The 18,491-nt window shown below is 48.0% G+C and overlaps 6 protein-coding genes across 6 annotated transcripts; 3 read left to right on the forward strand and 3 right to left on the reverse strand.

The window, feature by feature from the left end:
* Positions 1–1,175: 1,175 nt before the first annotated feature.
* B0J16DRAFT_392017 (isoprenoid synthase domain-containing protein) lies at positions 1,176–3,865 on the reverse strand (the record flags this gene model as incomplete). Its single annotated transcript, XM_046131967.1, has 9 exons — positions 1,176–1,508; positions 1,555–1,700; positions 1,750–1,851; positions 1,902–2,065; positions 2,114–2,268; positions 2,316–3,153; positions 3,201–3,460; positions 3,513–3,541; positions 3,589–3,865. The coding sequence occupies 9 exons, from the start codon at positions 3,863–3,865 to the stop codon at positions 1,176–1,178; spliced, it is 2,304 nt and encodes a 767-aa protein (XP_045989955.1).
* A 1,553-nt stretch (positions 3,866–5,418) lies between these two features.
* Positions 5,419–6,776, forward strand: B0J16DRAFT_297850 (Alpha/Beta hydrolase protein; the record flags this gene model as incomplete). Its single annotated transcript, XM_046124473.1, has 3 exons — positions 5,419–5,743; positions 5,800–5,997; positions 6,046–6,776. 3 exons carry the CDS (start codon positions 5,419–5,421, stop codon positions 6,774–6,776), a joined length of 1,254 nt encoding a protein of 417 aa, XP_045989956.1.
* Positions 6,777–9,004: 2,228 nt separating this feature from the next.
* On the reverse strand, positions 9,005–10,084 carry B0J16DRAFT_330222 (uncharacterized protein). Its single transcript, XM_046126426.1, has 4 exons — positions 9,685–10,084; positions 9,517–9,636; positions 9,402–9,466; positions 9,005–9,343 (listed from the first exon to the last, which is right to left on the reverse strand). The coding sequence occupies exons 1-4, from the start codon at positions 9,839–9,841 to the stop codon at positions 9,233–9,235; spliced, it is 453 nt and encodes a 150-aa protein (XP_045989957.1). The 5' UTR covers positions 9,842–10,084; the 3' UTR covers positions 9,005–9,232.
* A 1,425-nt stretch (positions 10,085–11,509) lies between these two features.
* On the forward strand, positions 11,510–12,403 carry B0J16DRAFT_409847 (uncharacterized protein). Its single transcript, XM_046133104.1, has 2 exons — positions 11,510–11,882; positions 11,939–12,403. The coding sequence occupies exons 1-2, from the start codon at positions 11,601–11,603 to the stop codon at positions 12,020–12,022; spliced, it is 366 nt and encodes a 121-aa protein (XP_045989958.1). The 5' UTR covers positions 11,510–11,600; the 3' UTR covers positions 12,023–12,403.
* Positions 12,404–14,161: 1,758 nt separating this feature from the next.
* B0J16DRAFT_330227 (uncharacterized protein) lies at positions 14,162–14,934 on the forward strand. Its single transcript, XM_046126427.1, has one exon. The coding sequence runs from the start codon at positions 14,385–14,387 to the stop codon at positions 14,763–14,765; it is 381 nt and encodes a 126-aa protein (XP_045989959.1). The 5' UTR covers positions 14,162–14,384; the 3' UTR covers positions 14,766–14,934.
* B0J16DRAFT_280060 (fungal-specific transcription factor domain-containing protein) lies at positions 14,935–18,003 on the reverse strand. The gene is made up of 5 exons (XM_046123883.1): positions 17,582–18,003; positions 16,925–17,528; positions 16,800–16,880; positions 16,086–16,753; positions 14,935–16,033 (listed from the first exon to the last, which is right to left on the reverse strand). The coding sequence occupies exons 1-5, from the start codon at positions 17,770–17,772 to the stop codon at positions 14,995–14,997; spliced, it is 2,583 nt and encodes an 860-aa protein (XP_045989960.1). The 5' UTR covers positions 17,773–18,003; the 3' UTR covers positions 14,935–14,994.
* Positions 18,004–18,491: the final 488 nt, after the last annotated feature.

The raw sequence follows: 18,491 nt of genomic DNA on the forward strand, positions 1-18,491 counted from the left end.
CGGTGACACAAGAGTTAGCACGTGGGGGGACCTGGCGAAGTACATACTTGTCAGAAAGGATTGGCTGCATAATTACAAGGTGTGTTGTGGGTGGAGAAACGGCAATCCTTATCCCGGCAAGCGAAGTACATCCAGATCCTTTAGCGGGGACAAAAGTCGTATGTTATTTGGTCATGAAGGAGGGGTTGGGAGATAGACGACAAGTACATGGCTTTACGGGCCGTCTATTCAGTGCCGAGCATTACAAGATCTTCACTTGGACACACGGTTGCTCCATGACACCTTTACGAATTACGAAAAAGGGAGGCGGAGTTGGTTTGCTAAGCTGACCGCGTCCACGGACCGTGCCGTAGCAGGGGAAGTGGATGTCTAAGATAAGCTTGCAGTTTTGCATCGACGTTCACACCCCCCTGTCAGCATGTAAGGGCAACCATGCGATACTACTCTGCCACTATAGGTAATTCGTATGATCTCCATTTCTCCAAGAGAGATCATGGCAATTCTTGATTTATGGATCACTTGCAGCTTGGCATCTTGCGTGACTGGGCCTCGTATAGGATCGAGCCCTATTGGTTCGCGGCGAGAGAGGAAACCTTGACATGGCGACGACTGAAAGGACTAACAACTGAACGCGCGTAGATGTGATAGTCTGTCATAAGACTTTGGGGTAAGTAGAGGCGTGAATCCTTGTTTTGTGTTCATCATCGTGCCGCAGAGCCATGAGCTTCAGGGAGCGAGACGCAGATAATGACAAGAGTATAGGGTAAGTGGATGAGTGGTGGTGTTCCAGTCGTGATAACCAGAATTACAACGCATTTATATTAAAAATCGCATCGAATGTTAATATGAACATGCTTGTTAGACTTCGATTGAGAATTAAATGCAAGTTGTGCCTGAAGGTCGAATCTCATGAGTGTCCAAGTAATGATGGTAAATTGGAACAATCACGTCGAAAGCGAACAACTATCTTCCACACCAATGTGTGCTTGGTTATCCCAATGTCGAAAACAGCAGCATCTGATCATGACTGGATATTCAATATTAATGGAGGTTAGATTTGTGCTCTTTATGTCAGCACTTTCATCTTTAAACAATGAGGCAAGTCCAGGTTCAATACGAGATATAGTTGATGCTAAACTCCAATTTCAATTTCTCGTGTATCATACCATAACTGACTAATCTATGCGCAACATCTCAAGAATAAGTTCAAGCTGACAATTCTCTTCCCCAAAGACCCCAGCCAATCTTTCTAGCTCACCCTCCATCTCCCCATAAAGCGAATGCAAAACCTTCTCCGTGCCCTCAATACCACCAGCCTCATCGATAAGACTCAGCGCCAGGACCTTCTGCTCAAAACTAAGACCACCGTTCACACAACGCTGCATCAACAGACCGCGGAGTTGAGCCACGGCCTTGGGAGCTTTGTTCTGCTCGTTGAAGGCGATGATGAGCGGGAGGGAGAATTTACCCTCGTCAAGGTCTTCGCAGAAGCCTTTCTGTTGGGTGTACTGTGATTCTTAGCATATATCAGAAGGTAATGGAAGGTAGACTTACGTCTGCGAGTTTGAGATTGGCGTAGTCATCCCGAATTTGGAAGTAGCGGCCAAAGAGTTGGCAAAGGCGGCTGAAGTCAACATCTTGCTGGGTTGTGGACTCTGCGGCCATAAGGCGTGTGAGTAGGCGGAATAGACCACCGGTTTCTGCCAAAATTAGTACCTAGAGTACCAATTAATCGTGAAGGTAACTTACTTCCGTCTACCATTTGGAGATACTCCTCCAGAGACGGACAAATCATGTTGGAGGTCCATTGGAGTTCGTAAGCCTGTCCGATGAAGAGTTGTCGAATCTCATCTGTGCAGTCGTCAGCTTTGGCAGAATACCATGGCTCAGTGATGACTTACCAACGAAGATACCCAAAGCCTTAGGGCTCTGAAGCTTGCTGATCAGACTAACGGACTGGATATACTGGAATGTAGCAGAATTAATGGTTTGAGCCTCGCCAAAGACGGCGTGCGCTGAAGGCTTGCCACGTCGCAGCTGAGAGTGGTCCTCGATATCATCAAGCCTGAAACTGTTAGTAAAACAGGGTGCTTCTGTAAGGTGGCTGAATTACATAAGTGATGAGCCGTGAAGGCTCTCGGTGATGGACTTGATGGTGTTTGCTCTCTCGGCAGGGACCTTGAGCCAGAAGTTAAGCGCGTCAATAGTCTTGTTTCTAACACCCTTTGAGGGAAGGGAGCAGAGATATCGGTATGGTTCCATGACAACCTGGGTCTGGTTAGCGATGCGCAGCAAGATGGGTAGCTTCAACTTACATCATCTTCCATGGGAGGCAGGTCTTGCAGCATAAGATCTGAAAGGGTCCTCTTGTGGCCGTTACCATGGTCCACCTTCTTGTGTGCTGTCCAATCAATGTCATCCGCCGAGGTAGCACGCTTAGCAGAGCCGTTCCTCTCAAAAGCGGGACGCTCATCACCATCAGATTGTCCATTGACAACAGGCTTGGGAAGCCCGTTGGCCTCATGACCATTGACGTAGCCGTTGCCATCAAACTCCCCACTACCGTTGACTAGTGGTCGAACAGCAAAGCTCTCCTTGGCAGGACTGTCAGGAGTAGGTAGCCTATGAATCTCGGGACGAGTAGACTCCTTCATCGCCTCCTTAAAAGCCTGAATTGGATCATAATTGGAAGAAAGCTCCTCCTTCTTCTGTTCGAGTCTGGCCTGCTGTCTCTCATTGTAGGGTGCATCCATGTGGTATCTTCGGCACTGAGTGCTCCAGATAGCGTTTCCACTGACACCAAACAGCATGTGGTACAGATAATCCTTGAGATCTTGAGAAACATCGGTTCGCTCACGTGTCTCCTTTGTGGTTTGGAGACACTTTGCTACTTCGATCTTGTTTCGTGCTCTACAGAGACGCTCGGCCTCTTCGATAGAACAGTTGTGCTCCCTCATCAAGACAACAAGAGCGTTGACAAAGTCACCAGGCTTGCCGGACTTCTCAGCTGCTTCTGCCTCCTTGCCGTATGACCAGATGTCGTTTGTCAGAGTGACTGACATGATGGCTGGGAGAGCAAGCCTGTGACATAGCTCGACCTCATGCTCAGGTATGGTAATAGCACAACCAAAGATGATAAGAGCATGCCAGAACCTGTTACTTGTTAGTCGATGTTGAATTGAGTGAGCGAAATGACCTACATGTAACCGACATCAGTGGATCTATAGTGAAGATAATCATCAAGTGACTTGAAGTTTGTGTCGTGGGCGCATCCAGCACCTGTGTTGATGAAAGTGGCCCAAGCATTCATGGCTGCTATGGCTCGCTCACGATCAATTGCAGCCATCTGCTTGAAGATCCAGGCTTGAATATGACGCTTTCCAGAAGCGCGACTCTCAATATCACCTTCCCGAACACCTTGTTGAAGGGCATCAAGAAACTCATCATTCTCAGCAGCGACCTGTATATAGTTAGCAAAGCTATTGACCAGGAAGTAAGGATCTTAGACTTACTGTTTCGGCTGACTCAACATCAGTGATATCTATCTTGGTCAGTAACGAAAAGCATCCAAGGTCACTACCAACTAACCATCGTGAAGGAAAGCAAACTCATTAGCATAAGACACAATCTCTAACCTCTCAGGCAAACATTCAGGCAGTGTAAGACAGATAAAGTTGTGTCTAGGACCTAAAGCACCTCGAAAGGGCAATTTTGGACCAACATGCTTCTCCCAGTCGTACTGGGCTTTGAAGATGGCAACTTCATCCAGGTCTGCACCCTTGTGCATACGTACTGGAACACCATCACAGAGACCGTCAGTGTCGTAGTCTGTAGGCTCAAATGAGTAGCGGTATGTAAAGTCCATTGTGCTGGGGTAAACAAATTGAAGCGGATAGTATGAATATGAATATTTCCGCTTCTTGTCGTACGTTTTTGCTGCTTTTATGTCTTGAACGCCGAGTCTTCTCTTGACCCCTTCCCGTATCCTGTAATACAAGTCGTTCTTACGCCTAGAGATCTGATACTGAGTATTCCGTCAGAGGGTGTACGTCTATGGGCGTGAGAAAAGCTAACAGGGGTCTAACCGCCAGCAAGGATTGTCATCCTCAACCCCACGGTCTGTATCCACCACTATGGCAATGTAACATGGCCAAGCTTTTTTTATCTTGACCAAGGAAAACTGTCATCTTGAGGTGGTGATGCCGTGTCGATAGAGAGGTATGTCTTCAGCGGGGACAACCGTAATGACTCTGCATCTCAGAGGCGCAAGATCCATGTCAAGATAGGATTCATGGCCCGGTGGAGGAGCTAACAGAATAACAGGGGAATATTCGCCGCTTATGATCGGCGACCTTGCGGGAAAATCGCCCTATGGGGAATATCGTGAAGTACCGAAACCTTGTGTTTGATCCTTCCATGCCACCCAGTCCATCTCCGCTATCATATACCCTGAATTATCCAATCGCCATGGTTATGCCTTAGCATCTCTGATTCGAAAGCCCATCATATTTCCCATGCATACTTGTGGGACTTCAGTTGATCTGCGGATGAATGGATGTAACCCAAACGGCCAAATCAATCCCCTTCCCTGACAGCTCTAGATCCTTTCCTTGCGACCTCCAACAGGGTTGATCAGGCTTGTGGCTCAGTAGATTCATTCTGAAACCTGGCCCATAATATCTCATTTTCTAGTGATTCTCAGTGGATAGAGATAATCTTGGCCAGATGCTGGGCTTTGAGCGTTATCTAAACGCCGACATCCACTTTTTCGAAGGATTGATCTGCGAAGGAATATAATCGGCCCATACAGACATATTGGCTCCTCAACCGGGCTAGAAGGTCTTTGAGATCTTTCTGTCATGACGTTCAGAGGGCCTTTCATCTGCCTTTGTTCATGGAAGGATTGTGATACAATAGCTAGCCCCTTGCACAACATACGTAACTAGAGAGGCCTTTTTGACGATTGCTTCTCCAGTTGAGGCAAAATTTGAATCCATCGTTACAATGCTACCCACCGTACATCGGCATCGGTTAACCTTACGACTTTCGGTTCCGGAAGCTCGTTTGTTATCCGGATAGGCAACGCTCGAATCCTTCATCTCGCTCTGTTCCCTGCTTCTGATACAGGGTTACGGCGAATCTCCGCCGCTTGAGAGTGAAACTATTGAAGGATTTGCTCGCTTTGACTTAGGCTGATGGGCACGAACTAAGGATTGTGGTGCCCGCTTAGAATAGGAGAAAGGCGGGGGTAGTGAAGGTGACGACGTTAATAGAGCACTGCGACAGTCTTTGCGTGAATGCCGACAGTTTAGGAAATTATTTGATCCACCAAGACTCTTAATACCGCCTGCGAGACACTCGCGATAGCTTCACCAACACCTCTCGTTTGTTAGCCTTATCCTATCGCGCTCACACACAATGGCAGACGATATTAAGCCATACAGAATCAAGGTTCCAGAGTCGGACATTCAGCTTTTGAAAGACAAGCTCGAAAGCGCGAGGTTCCCCGCAGAAGATGAAGTGTCTGACGACTGGACCTACGGCGCAGGTCTTAACGACGTGAAGCGTCTTGCTGCGTACTGGAAAGATGAATTCGACTGGCGGGCCCAAGAAGCCAAGTTGAACCAATATCCCCAGTTTACTACAAACGTTTCTGTAGACGGATTTGGGGATCTTGAGATTCACTTTTTGCACCAGAGGAGTAGTAAGGCTAATAGTATTCCTCTACTATTCTTTCACGGTTGTGAGTATAGACATCATCATTCTAGTAGCTGAACATCAAGTTAATCTCTTATATAGGGCCTGGGAGTTTTGCAGAGGTTTTCAAGTTGCTTCCTCTGTTGACTGAACCCAAGGATGGGCCTTCGTTCCATGTTGTTGCACCATCCTTGCCAAATCATTGCTTCTCTGATGGTGTATCGAAGCGTGGCTTTGGCATCCCGCGATATGGCGAGACCATGCACAAGCTCATGTTGAAATTGGGGTATGATAAATATGGTAAGCTAGCAATCCCTTTTCACAAACATAATACTAATTATTTCCAAGTCACGCAAGGAGGGGATTGGGGCTATATAATCACTCGGATGATCGGAGCTCAATATCCCGAGCACTGTCTGGCGTCTCACATGAACATGATCCCAGCCGTCAGCCCTCCCAACCCCTTGAAAACGCCTTGGCAATTCCTCCGCTTCTGGCTCTTCCCCTTCACAGCACAAGAGAGGAAAGGCATCGAGCAGATGAAGAACTTCTTCAATGAAGGCCTTGCCTACAACCTGATCATGAGCACCAAGCCATCCACCATTGGTTTTGGCCTGGCCGACTCCCCAGTGGCCCTCCTAGCCTGGATTTACGAGAAACTGCACGATTGGACTGACGACTACAAATGGACCGACGATGAGATTCTCATGTGGGTTTCACTGTACCAGTTTTCTAAGGCGGGCCCAGCAGCTAGCGCGAGGATTTACTACGAGAGTCGACATGCGGACCAGGAGTTGACTAAAAAGGTCAATGACTGGATCCCTGGTGTTCTGTTGGGCCTTTCATACTTTCCAAAGGATATTGTGTTTGTTCCCAAGACTTGGGGTAGGACACTAGGTCCTGTCGTTTTTGAAAGGATTCATACTAGTGGTGGACATTTTGCGTCGATTGAGAGGCCCGAAGAACTTGTTGAGGATGTGAGAGAGATGTTTGGGAAGTCTGTTAGCCCACAGATTTTGGAGAAGCTGAGGAAGAGTGGCGCTGTTCACAACGGGCCGAGGGCAGATGATAAAAGCTGAAGTAGATATTGATCGTTCTGTTACTATTCCATTAAATCTACGTATGACAATGAAACTGCCGCAATTTCATGGCCACCGACATAAAATAGAAAGTCAGCATTTTTCATTTCAATAGTTGTAGTTAAATGTGAAAATGTAAAAACCAACCTGTCAAACGTGACAAAAGCATAGGGACCATGCCCCGTTTGTTAAGAACTAGACTGCTTGTTTTGGGACAAGTATTCAGTCATCTTCATCCTATTCTACGATGTTTAACCTGAGTCACGATAAACTCACTGTGTGAGAACGTATGGTATCACTACAATAGGTCTGTTATAGCGGCATAATCTGATGCTTAACAACCGTTATCGTCGCGCCAAAAGCTACCCTGGAGACTTGCAAGCCGTGAGAGCTGAGTTGACCCCCGCACAAGTAATGGCTGCCTCTCAACGAATACTACGGCGCCGTGTCACTACAAGCTAACATGCTCCCTGTTCACAGACATACGCACTCTTGATTTGCTACCTGTACACCTCAGTGTTGCGTGTCATCGGGAGAAGCCGGTAGCACAGCAAGAGTGGACATGCCGGAGGTTCTGCCACGGGTCGTCACCACTGAGGGACACGCTTTACACTCGGCCTCAGCCTTCTCTAGCAATTCAAAGTCTTAGACAGCATGACACTGGCTGTCGAAGTTTCGGTCACTTTCTCCTCAGCCCTTCAAGCCTCATAATCTCCACCTCCAGCCGTACGGAAGGACATAACGCACTCAAGGGCAAACCGGCACATCGGACAAGTTGTCAACCCGACAGTCCGACTTGTGGATTCGTTGTCTCATCGGCGTCGGTCCACGGCCCCCAGATCCAGTATCCAGGATCTGATAACAATGCTCTGCAGTATTGATCAGACCATTCTGGACCCTGAGACCGGGCATCTGGGACCGTGTCTTGGTTAGAATCGATCACCCTGGCATTTGCCAAGTGGACTTTGAGACCAGTAGATGTGATACACGATAGTCACTCTGGGGAAATAGTTCAATTGAACGAATCGCGAATCATTCCGGCAGCCCAGTTGTAAGTAGCAATCCAAGGCTCGTGTTTTCCCCATTCTTTCCTATTCACAAGTAAACGAAGAGACTATCATATGCGTGCCTGAGACTATTGAGTTTATTAAACCCCCCATTGGTGGGCTTTGCAGTAGTCAAACTTTATAACCCTTGCCACCTAGCAAACAAGCAACCAACAAAACAGAAAAACCGGCAATTCTGTCATAAAAGACTCCCTTGCTTTTTTATTATGCAGAGAACATTCCGGACTGTCGGGGCCGAAGTGTGAGGCGTGAGAGCTTCAGTTGGCAGTCGGCCACGTTTCTCGACTTATGCATGCCTGCCGCGTTATGCATAAGTCACTTGAGCTTTTCAGCAGCGGTGAAGTTTGCCTATCTCCAAGAAACTACCCAGAAAGCCTTGGAAAGAAAAACAGGTTTAAACTGATCAGTTTCTTATAGAATGCGATAGAGATCATCTTGTATTTGCGGGGCTTCCCCTCACTGAGCTATCCCTCAAACATCATAGAAGATCTTCAGCAGGAAATAGCCGTTCACAAGTCGTCTGCCGCTAGTGACTAAATTTAGACAGGTGGCTATTGGATTTAGAGTTGACAAGGGTCCGTCTTTCGTAGTTCCCGCCACAGTAGTTTCGATCCAATCTGAGACCAGAATATCAGCCTGTTCAGGTACTAGTTTCAGCCTTCTTCGTGATCACGGGTCCGAGGGCCCGTGGAATCGGATGAGGTGGCTTGTCAGAAGCGAGGGTTTTGAACGTTCTAGTTAAGACAAGACTTCAATCAAGTTGTTGAAGTTGTTGAGCTGTAATGGATATGTGCTAACAGCAACGCAAGCCTACGCGTAGTGATTGACAGAGACCTAGTCGGTGATCTCAAACTTGGTGATACCACACTAGGTTAGGATTCGCGTGCGATGCTAGCCTCTTGGCTCATAGCGGATGGAGAAGACCGCTAAGGATGCACGGTTCAGGTGAGGCTCTAGCTAGTTGATACTGACGACACTCACTGCAGATCTGGAAAGCTGAAGACAATGTTGGGGATCGTAGGGCGGATCTCCTATCCCAATTCGGATAGCTACGACAGCTGAGGTATAGCGAGTGCCTAGCCCAGCCAGCTCACCTCAGCTCACATCCGCTCTTGTTGTGGAGCTCTTAACACCAACGTCTGTCAGAGTCCAGAGACCTCACCTCTATTCACTTGGACCAAGACTTTATCGTCAACATCAACTGTAATTGGGGAGCGATCATTGGTATTGTGGGGTAAGAAGGGGCTTGCTGTCCTTTAAATTGACTAAGTACGGTAGAAGTATCTACATATTTACTACCCCCAGCTCCAATTCGAAACCATACATAAGGAGTGTGAACAGAGATCAGTACAGGCACAGTGTTCCACGATTTGAGTCTCTTCTCCAACTCTAAGCCTTATAGGACTTGCCCTTACCACCACCGCCCTTTCCGCCCTTGTAGATGTTGATGTTGATAGTGACAGGCGCATTGAAGTCAATCTCACCAATACACATTTGGAACTAGAAAGACCGTAAGAAACCATGAAAACGAATGGGCGATGCGAGACTTTGAACTTACGCCGTTGTTGTTGTTGCAGCAAATGATCTTTGCGTTGCAAACCTCCGAGTTTGAGCACGTTTGAGCTAAAGAGTGTTAAGAGAGGCGTGAAAGAAGCAAAAAGTGGGATACTTACTGCCAGAGCCGTCAGTAGTGCAGCAGAACTGCGTTCCAGAGGAGCAGGCGGTGGTTTGCTGGTTCTCTGGGGGGTTCGAAGTACCGCAGTCGCTGCCTCCCTTGCCATCCTTCTTGGCTTCTTCAAAGCATTAGAAATGGGGATTCATATATGTCTTCGTCTTCTTACTGTTTAGTGACGGCATCTTAGGCCATGGGAGATCCCCGAGAGCAGGAGCTCTAGGCGCAAGATCACGAGTCTCAACTTCGGCAGCTGATTCAACGACGGGAGTCGCGATAGCGCCTTGGATCATGGCGATGCTGAGGAAAAGAGTGGAAAGTTGCATGATGAAGATGTGTAAAGATTGCTAGTCTAAGACAAGTAGCTGAATAGAGGAGTGTTGTTGTCCAAAGGCAGAAAGAGAGTGTGGAGCGAGGCAAGAGAAGCTAAAGCGATGGTGATGGTTGTGAATGAGTCGGGTAGAGCGAGACATAGCCTGATATTTGTGTAGACCGACTTTGGCCCCTGCATTGGACCGTTACATGAAGCTTAAGGCTGAGGTGATGATTTGGATCTATTGGAAAGCCTCGAGGTTGTTATGACTGAGTATGACGGAAGTGAGGCAGGGGTCTTTGTCTGTGCTTAAGTTTGTTGGAGTCGAGCCCCTTCGTATAGAGTGAGGTCAAAGCGCTTGCATCGATAGTGCATTGTTGAAGTTGTCGTGGACATACTAACGATCTTTGGAAAGCTACAGAGAGCAATCAACCATCCCAACTTTGAACTTTGGAACTTCGGTCAGTTGTTTGTTTGGTGAAGTTGTAGCTAATTGCTCCTTTTGACTACTCTATGCGCTTACTGTGGCTGTCTAACTTCATATGATATTCACATCGTTTCTTCTGACCCTTGTCGGTTATTTCAGCTGTGCCTAGTCTTCGGGCTTTCCCCACATCAACGACTTGTTTGTCTGTTGGTACCAATGGCTTTCTTGGCTTTGGCCTAGAGCATATGAGTTGGCCCACAGGGGTCCTCAAATCCGGGGATAACGGGCGAATACCCTTCCTTTTCCAGGGTCTATGGAAAGCTATCTGTAATTTTACGATGCAAGGATCAGACCAAGAGATCAGACTTCGTGCCTCTTTTGTCCAAACCTCCTTCAAGGGAGATACATTCAAGAATGTCATCTCATTCAAGACTCGTCACGGTAGCTGTCTTGTAAAGAGATCTCTCTAGCCAGGTCCAAACTTCTGCTTTTCATATCCCTGAAAGAGGCGGAAAACTTTTAATTTCTCTTGCCCCTGCATCCCTGCATGTAAGCTGAGCCCGAAACGCCTCGGAGTCGGACTGTCGGACTGAGCTCGCCACTTCACCATGCATACCCAACACGCATGGAGTCATTGCATCTGTTCTCAGCACTAACGTCTCCACGGTTGACTCGCCTCGACCAACATGGCATGCCCGAGTCTCCGAAAGACGCTCAACCATGAAGGTAAGCTTAAGGCTCGAGTCTAGACATGTCTCTAGTATCGGCCAACCGTCAGGCCCCTTTCTTCCCCGCTTCCAGCCCAACTTCTCTGTCTTACTTCTGAAACTTTCGGACTATCGGCCTATTCACCAAACTGCATGGATCCAGCCCATCGGACTATCGTCTTAGACCAGGTCTGGATTCAGCCTCATGTTATGCTCCTCCAACTATCTCACGATGTCGACCAAGTTGTGGAGTTTTGAGGCTTCAATATGGGCTTACCTCTGCATCATTTCGGCTTTCACGATGTTGCCGAGACTCTAAGAGAGTTCGATAGCTTCATATTCAGCTGAGGAGAAGCAACTCTGGCGTCGAAAACTCACGATGATGGGCTGTTTGAGGTTGCAGGATGTGCAGCCGTGAGGTTGGAGTGACGGTCTAGGCTTCAGCTTCATGCATTTGAGCTGTCTCAACAACTTCAAAGGCAGTTTTATATGGACACAAACGAATATATAAACCCATTCATCCTCCCTCCTCAATCAACTTTCCTCATCACTCACTCTCAACTCACTCACTCAACAACATCCTCAGCTCTACTTTTCAACACTCTCTTTCGAGACAAACAATTTTCCAAACCTTCAACATGAAGTTCTCTGCTCTTGCCTTCCTTGCTCTCACCACTGGTGCCCTTGCCCTTCCTGGCCCTCCTGCTCCCGGTCCTAAGCCCCCCAAGCCTACCAAGCCCGAGAAGCCCATCAACAACAACAACAATAACAACAACCAGAACATTCAGTGTGGTAACGGCCAGTCTCTCTACTGCTGTGTCAACGAGGGCAACAAGAAGAACGACGTCACTTGCACTTCCGTCTCCGTCGGAGGCATTGGAGGTACTTGCAACGGTCTCCAGGTCTGCTGCCAGAACAACGTAAGAGACCATCACTTCGAAGAATTTATATGCACTTTTCTAACTCGTGACTATAGAACGGCAACCAGGGCTGCAACGTCGGCAACGGCGGTGGCAAGGTCATCTTCAAGGACGAGTCCATCTCCTGGGGCTTCCGTTAAACGGCCCAGTCGAAGCACGACAAGAGACTTCTCTGGAGGACTCGAGCAACATTCCATCGGTTCTTACAAACCACTTACGCTCCTTACGATATTCTACGATCACTTTACTACGAATGCTTTTACGAGGGATGAGATTGGTACGGGCTTTGGAAGGGGATTCACTTCTGACGGTCTTTGAGTTGGGGAATGGTTTTGGCCAGGCTGTTTCTTGATTCTTGACCACCTATATTTTTATGACAAGTTTGAGTTGGATCTCCTTGGTTGTTGGGTAGTATATAAAGTCCACAAAATATAACCGGTTATGCAAATTTGTTCTCCTTGCATTAAGTGAACTGGTCATAATCATGCTGGATTTCTTTTTTTAATTCCCTTGGAGACTGGGACTTGAAGAGGTTTGGACTTGGTTCAAACTTGTGTAAGTTCAGGACTTGCGGTGTATGGAAAGTCCCTACTTGAAGCTGCGTCCTTGGGATTCTTCGGCTGACCGAACCGTAGTTGAGCAGTATGGATCTCTAAGTTGGGATAATTACCCATTGCGGTAGTAGTCCCATGGCGGAGACTCCGCACGAATCGCGTGTTTGCGGAGGTCACATTTACACTGTAGCAAGATAGGATGCTGTATCAAATTGACAAGTTTTTTGGTACTGGAATGGCTTATCTCTTGCTTTTATCTTGTCTTGAAAATGGTGTCAATTATGTATGTAAGAACGCAAGTTTAATGGGCATTCATCCTGGGCTGCTATCTAGACTAGTCGCTGTGACTTATTGTAGTACACTATCTCGTTGACGGTGCGACCTCCATACCTGGCCCCAATGTACTGTGTGGAGCAGCATGATCTGTGGATGCGCCTTCTCACCATTAAACCCTCACTGACCTCATCATCTCGACGTTTTAAAGATTCTTTCTACTCTCCTTTTACAATTTCCATCCTTTTAAGAACCTAGAAATCAGCAGCTTGTATACTCTACCTAACATCGACCAGACCATCAGCTCTCTCACCTAATTGAACCTCCCACCTACTTCATCATGGCCAAACAACAAAAAGACCCAGAAATTATCGAAATCGCCAAGACCCTCAAAGATGTCCCCTGGTGCGAAGAATATGAAAAGATGATCTCAGGCATGCTGTACGACACACCATCCACTCCTATCTGACCATCTCATTCTGACTGCGGAGTAGCTACGACCCTCTTCACCCAAAGTTGCTTGAGGGCCGTCACAGAGCACGCGGTCTATCCTATAAATTCAACAACCTCGATCCTAACACCGGAACCTGGGAGGAGATCGAGAAGAAGCGTACTGAGATGTTGTCCGAGATGCTCGGAAAGGTTGGCCCTGGGACATTTATCGAGGCACCTTTCTCGCCAGACTACGGAAGCAATGTCTCTATCGGAAAGAACTGCTTCATGAACTTTGGGTATTCTCCTTCCTGTCTCGACTACAAGAGTGCAATTACTGACCTGCCTGTCCAGATTGACCATCCTAGACACCAGTCTCGTCATAATCGGCGACAGAGTGCAAATGGGCCCCAACGTATCCCTCTACACAGCCGGCCACGAAACGAGCGTGCTATCAAGGATCAAGTTCGTCGAGTTCGGACATCCTATCCGCATTGAGGACGACTGCTGGATCGGAGGAAATGTGGTGGTCCTCCCTGGTGTTACCATTGGAAAGGGCTGTACTGTCGGAGCTGGCGCAGTCGTCACCAAGAGTCTGCCCCCTTACTCCATTGCTCTCGGAGCTCCTGCCAAGGTTGTCAAGACGATACAGAGTGTTGAAGAGGAGAGGGCGGATCCCAACAATCCTTTCAACAATATGCCTGATCGGGAATAAACAGTTTTGCTGTGGGATAGAAGTTAGAAGTTATTGCATAGTCACTATTTTGTTACTCCGGCTTTAAGAAAACTTGGGATTAAGCCGAAGCACGCAGTCAGAAATTGAGCGTCGCATCTCTTGATTGGCATTCTGGAGTTAGGTCATGTCATCGCTCTCCAACGGCCGAAACGCGAAAATGCTTTAAAGCCGACAATTATTTATCAGCAGTCGGGCTTTGATTGGTGCGCAAGCACTAGACCGATCCTTCACATGGGACATCGGACTCACGAATTTCCAGGCCCACTGTAGTAAGCAGTAAGCAGTAAGCAGTGGGCCGTGGGGAGGCTTAGAGCTTCCGTGGAAGTAAAGCTAACGAAGAGGTGAGACTGCAAATATATATAGAAGAAGATTCCTCATAGCTTTCGTGTGTAAATAAAATCTCACATTCAACCCTTGTTTGGCACTTCATCGATTCAGCTATACCAGTCCTTGACCACCATCTACCTACGGGAAATCTACCCACCACCCAGAACAGCTCCAACAAACATGGCTCATCCAATCCTCTTCAACACCACTCTCCCCATGTCTCTCTTCCTCTTCTCCCTCGGGCTAAATGCCAGCTTCCGACCTGAATCGCACCTAAAAGCCCTTGAATTCCCCCTTCCCAAAGACGCCGAAGCCAAGAAGTTCGCCTACGCCCTCATGCGCATTTGGGGCATTCGAAACATCTCAGTCGGTCTTCTGCTCACGCTTATCTGGGCTACTGGTGATGAGAAACTCATGGCTAAAGCGATGGGTGTGACTATTCTTTTGCCTGTCGCAGATGGGTTTGTGAGTAGGATTGTTATTGGGGGCGGGGAGACGCAGCATTGGGTGTTTCCGCCTTTGTTGGCTCTTGTCAGTGCTGGACTATTCGGATTGTTTTGAGGTTGTTTGGTTAGATGTGTTTTTTTAACTATGTGGTTGTGAGTGAGTTCGAGATTCTTCGGGCAGATGGTTGATGACCGAGCTTTAGAGAATTTTGTGCTCGGGATTGGAAAGATCAAGAGGTTGGGATAAGTCGAGCCGATCATATTCTCATAATATTCATACAATTGATGTCATAATTCATTACGGAAGCCACAGCAACCTAATTAATAGTACAGTAAATACCCAATCACATATATCTTTGATCAAACCCAATACCGTTAGAAAGCAAGCCCATCTCCTGTGCAAAATAAAACGCTTGGTCATTCTGGGCCCAATTGACTGCACCCTCCAGACGTTGCAACAAGTCTTCCGTAGTTTCTGGCGCAGACACACTACTCGTCCTGTCGGCAATATCGTATGTCTGCGACTCTTCAGACGCCGGAGATGACTCCTCAACGTCCTCGGTACTATCCGAATACGCTCGTTCCGTAACTTCTTGCACCACATGCTGTGGGGTGCCAATATCGATGCCCATCTGTAGAGCGAAGCCAACAGTGGGATCATCTTCCATCCACCTTGAGAAGCTCTTTGCGTAGGTATTTGGTGAGAGCGGACGGGGTAATGGTGCTGGTCTTGCTATTTGTACTTGCATCGGCATTGGGATGCTGGGCTGGCCTAGAAGGATGGGCATGAGGTTCTGGTTTCTGTTGACGAAGCGTCGAAGGGCAGCGGGAAAATCGCTATCCTGCACAAGACGATCTTGACTTAGACACACATCAATCGTCAAGGCTAGTCGGAGGTATTGGGCGGGACTTCGGGCAAGGACATCAGTGTTGTCTGTGAGTAACATTTGTTGCGCAGGTTCGTTTCCGCCTACACACTCCATAAAATATCGGATCGTCTTGGATATAGAGTGCACGCCATCATATTTCGGGTGAAGCTCCCTGAACACTTGGATCAGAACATTGAGCCGGGACTGTTTCGATGCGACTTCCGGTCGGGCCCAGATCTCGGCGGCTGAAGAGGCGGACGACATTTTGATGTCGACCATATGCATTGCGAGCGGCAGGGCTGTGCATGCTACTGCACTACTCGGTAGGAAGCGCGTTAGTCGGTGTGGATGGAGGCGAGCGAAACATTCTGCTATGCTTTTCGTGGCGCTTCTTAAATCTCGTCTGTTGTTTTTGAGAAATTGTGTTTCTTGGGCGGACGTGTGGTTCTGTGTTAGGAGACCAAGAACGAGGCCGAGGTGAAGTTCGTAGTTGCACACTGCTACTTGGCTGGCGCTGTGGTGTTGTCAGTAAAGGATGCATTCGAGCTAGCATTTTGTCGACTTACTGGAAGTAAATCCAGACCAAATTCGTAAACAGGACTGCGGAGTCATCATATGGTCCAGGATTGTGAGGAAGATCCTTGAGAGCCAGAGGTGGTCTTGTAGCAGCGGCCCAGCATCTCAAGGACCTCTTATGCTCCTGCACCTGCGCATAAGCGGTCGAATGCGCTGCGGCGTCCAATATCGGTATACTTTCTGTGGGATATACCAAGCTCAGAATATCCGTTAAGGTGACACACAACTCCGTCAGCCGCTCCAAGGCTAGAATGAGTTTATGCTTGGTCGCAATATTATAAACGCGCGATGCCTCAAGCTCGTCCACCATATCGTCGTATCCCAGTGGCGAGCACGACGCAAAGTCGAATTGAGCGCTAGATATCTGGATATTTCTCCTCACGCAGATTGGCATTATACGGTCGCGGATGATGCAGCACCACCATATGCGTTTAAGAATATTTCGTCGTTTCATATCTTGCTGCGAGACGTGTAGTCCGAAAGTGGGCATTTCGTATTGGTCGGCTCCGCAGGATTTGGCGTGCTGAATGGCGATTCGGAGCCATCTGCTATTTGGCTTTCGGGGTCCGGAACGGAAGGTCGGACACCAATATGTTAGGAGGAGTGCGGCTTGTGCGATGGAGACGGGGTCGGGGTCGGTTGAGAAGTCGTATAGTAGCTGCGATGTTAGATGCGATCAAGATAAATTGCAATGACAAGCGTACCTTGGCCTTGGTATAGAAGGACTCTTTTGCTTCGAGAATGGTTGAGAAGCCGAGCGTTTGGAGGGATTCTTTCGGAACGAACTGAAACTATTAGACAGGGCCTAAACATTGTCGCGTAGACCTACCGTGCACGACGCAAACATTATCGATTGCAGCAGAAGCATCGACACCGGTGTACCAGGGTTCGCATTATTGGGTATCGGATCGTAGGCAGCCCAAAAGTCGGCTTCGTTTATAAGAGGTAGTAATGGATGGATATATAAGAAATAATGTCGAACAAACTCGTCGAGAATCGGCTTCGAGGGTACGCGTAGACATCCTTGCGCATTAAGGTGATTAAAATCACAGTCGCGCATATTCAGCGTTCGCAAAAACGGCATCGACGAGTAGAGCGCTTTTAATTGGGATCTGACAGGCTCGCAAGGCTCCTCGATTGGTGCGACCGATGCCATGGTGTCAAATGCAGTCGGCATGCATTCCTCGAGCCGTTCAAGCTCTTCGACAGGATCATTGGGCGTCGGCGTGATTGGCGACTCGATATCGGCTCGATCGCGGTGGTGTACCGAGTGGTATTCGCTTTCTTCTAGGTTTTGTAGGGCGGAGGAAGCCTCTTCGATGGGTGTTGGCGGGTTATCATTGCTGGAAGTTGGTGATGTGGCCGACGCGACGGCCTCGCAATCGCGGAGAATGTCATTTGAGGCGATTGACTCGGGGCCGTTGGAGATTGGGCTGCAGAAGCATATGTTAGTAATGAAAATAATAGAGACAGCGATATAACATACAAAGCGTCTGCACGTCGAGCGACGACGCATTCACAACCGTCAAGTCGACAATTGGTGCATGGCGTCGAGGTGCGGGTGACATCACACCTAACCTTTCGCTTGCGACATTTGAGGCAGGCCTTTGTCGCTCTCTTCCTAGAGACCTGCTTCTTGGCAAAGCGAATAGCCTGCTGTTGCTGGGAGTTGTCCATGGAGAGCGGAGCACGTTGCTACCCGGGGTTGATTGATGATGAGAGGAGAGGAGGAAAGACACGAAATACTGAGGTGCAAGGCCCTGAACCCCAGATTTACCCCAACTATTGGCCCCTGTAAAGGAGTCAACTAGCGGCTCCTACTTCGGGATCCTCGGACAGAGGGGTTAAGGCCCCATGGGGAAGTTCTTTTTATTACTAAAGATAATTGATTCTGTCAATTTGTTTACTATTTTTCCGTTCTTTATTCTCTACTCTCGTTATATCTTCCAGCGTTTGTTTTGATTGTACTGCGATTGACATTTGTGTCGTGATACTGCCCCTGTCTGTGACTGTGACTGTGACTGTGATTGTGACGAGGAAGCGTCAGCGGCTAAAGTGGCAAAATGGCAAGTTCCGACCCTGCAATGCCAAGAATCAACGGGAAGATCCTCTGCAGAACTACGCAAATCCAATGGCTAGCAAAGGTTATTTGAACTGCCAAGAGTCGTCCATGTTTTGATACGCATCATCCATCAAATATTCATGCATGTTTATGTTGGGACTTTTTATTAAGTTGGCTGGATTTCGGTCACAAGATCACTCCCAAGACTTTTAGACAAAGTTTATTAAGGATATCTACTGGAATGTGTCTGAAACCAACCAAAACTGCAAATGCTTCTCATTGATGCGACGAGCAATCTCATCCAATAAGATGTGGTAAGACTCAAGTGGAGACA

This window comes from Fusarium flagelliforme (assembly GCF_020744385.1).
Source record: "Fusarium flagelliforme strain FIESC 12 MPI-CAGE-AA-0113 chromosome Unknown B0J16scaffold_1, whole genome shotgun sequence".
Lineage (NCBI taxonomy): Eukaryota > Fungi > Ascomycota > Sordariomycetes > Hypocreales > Nectriaceae > Fusarium > Fusarium flagelliforme.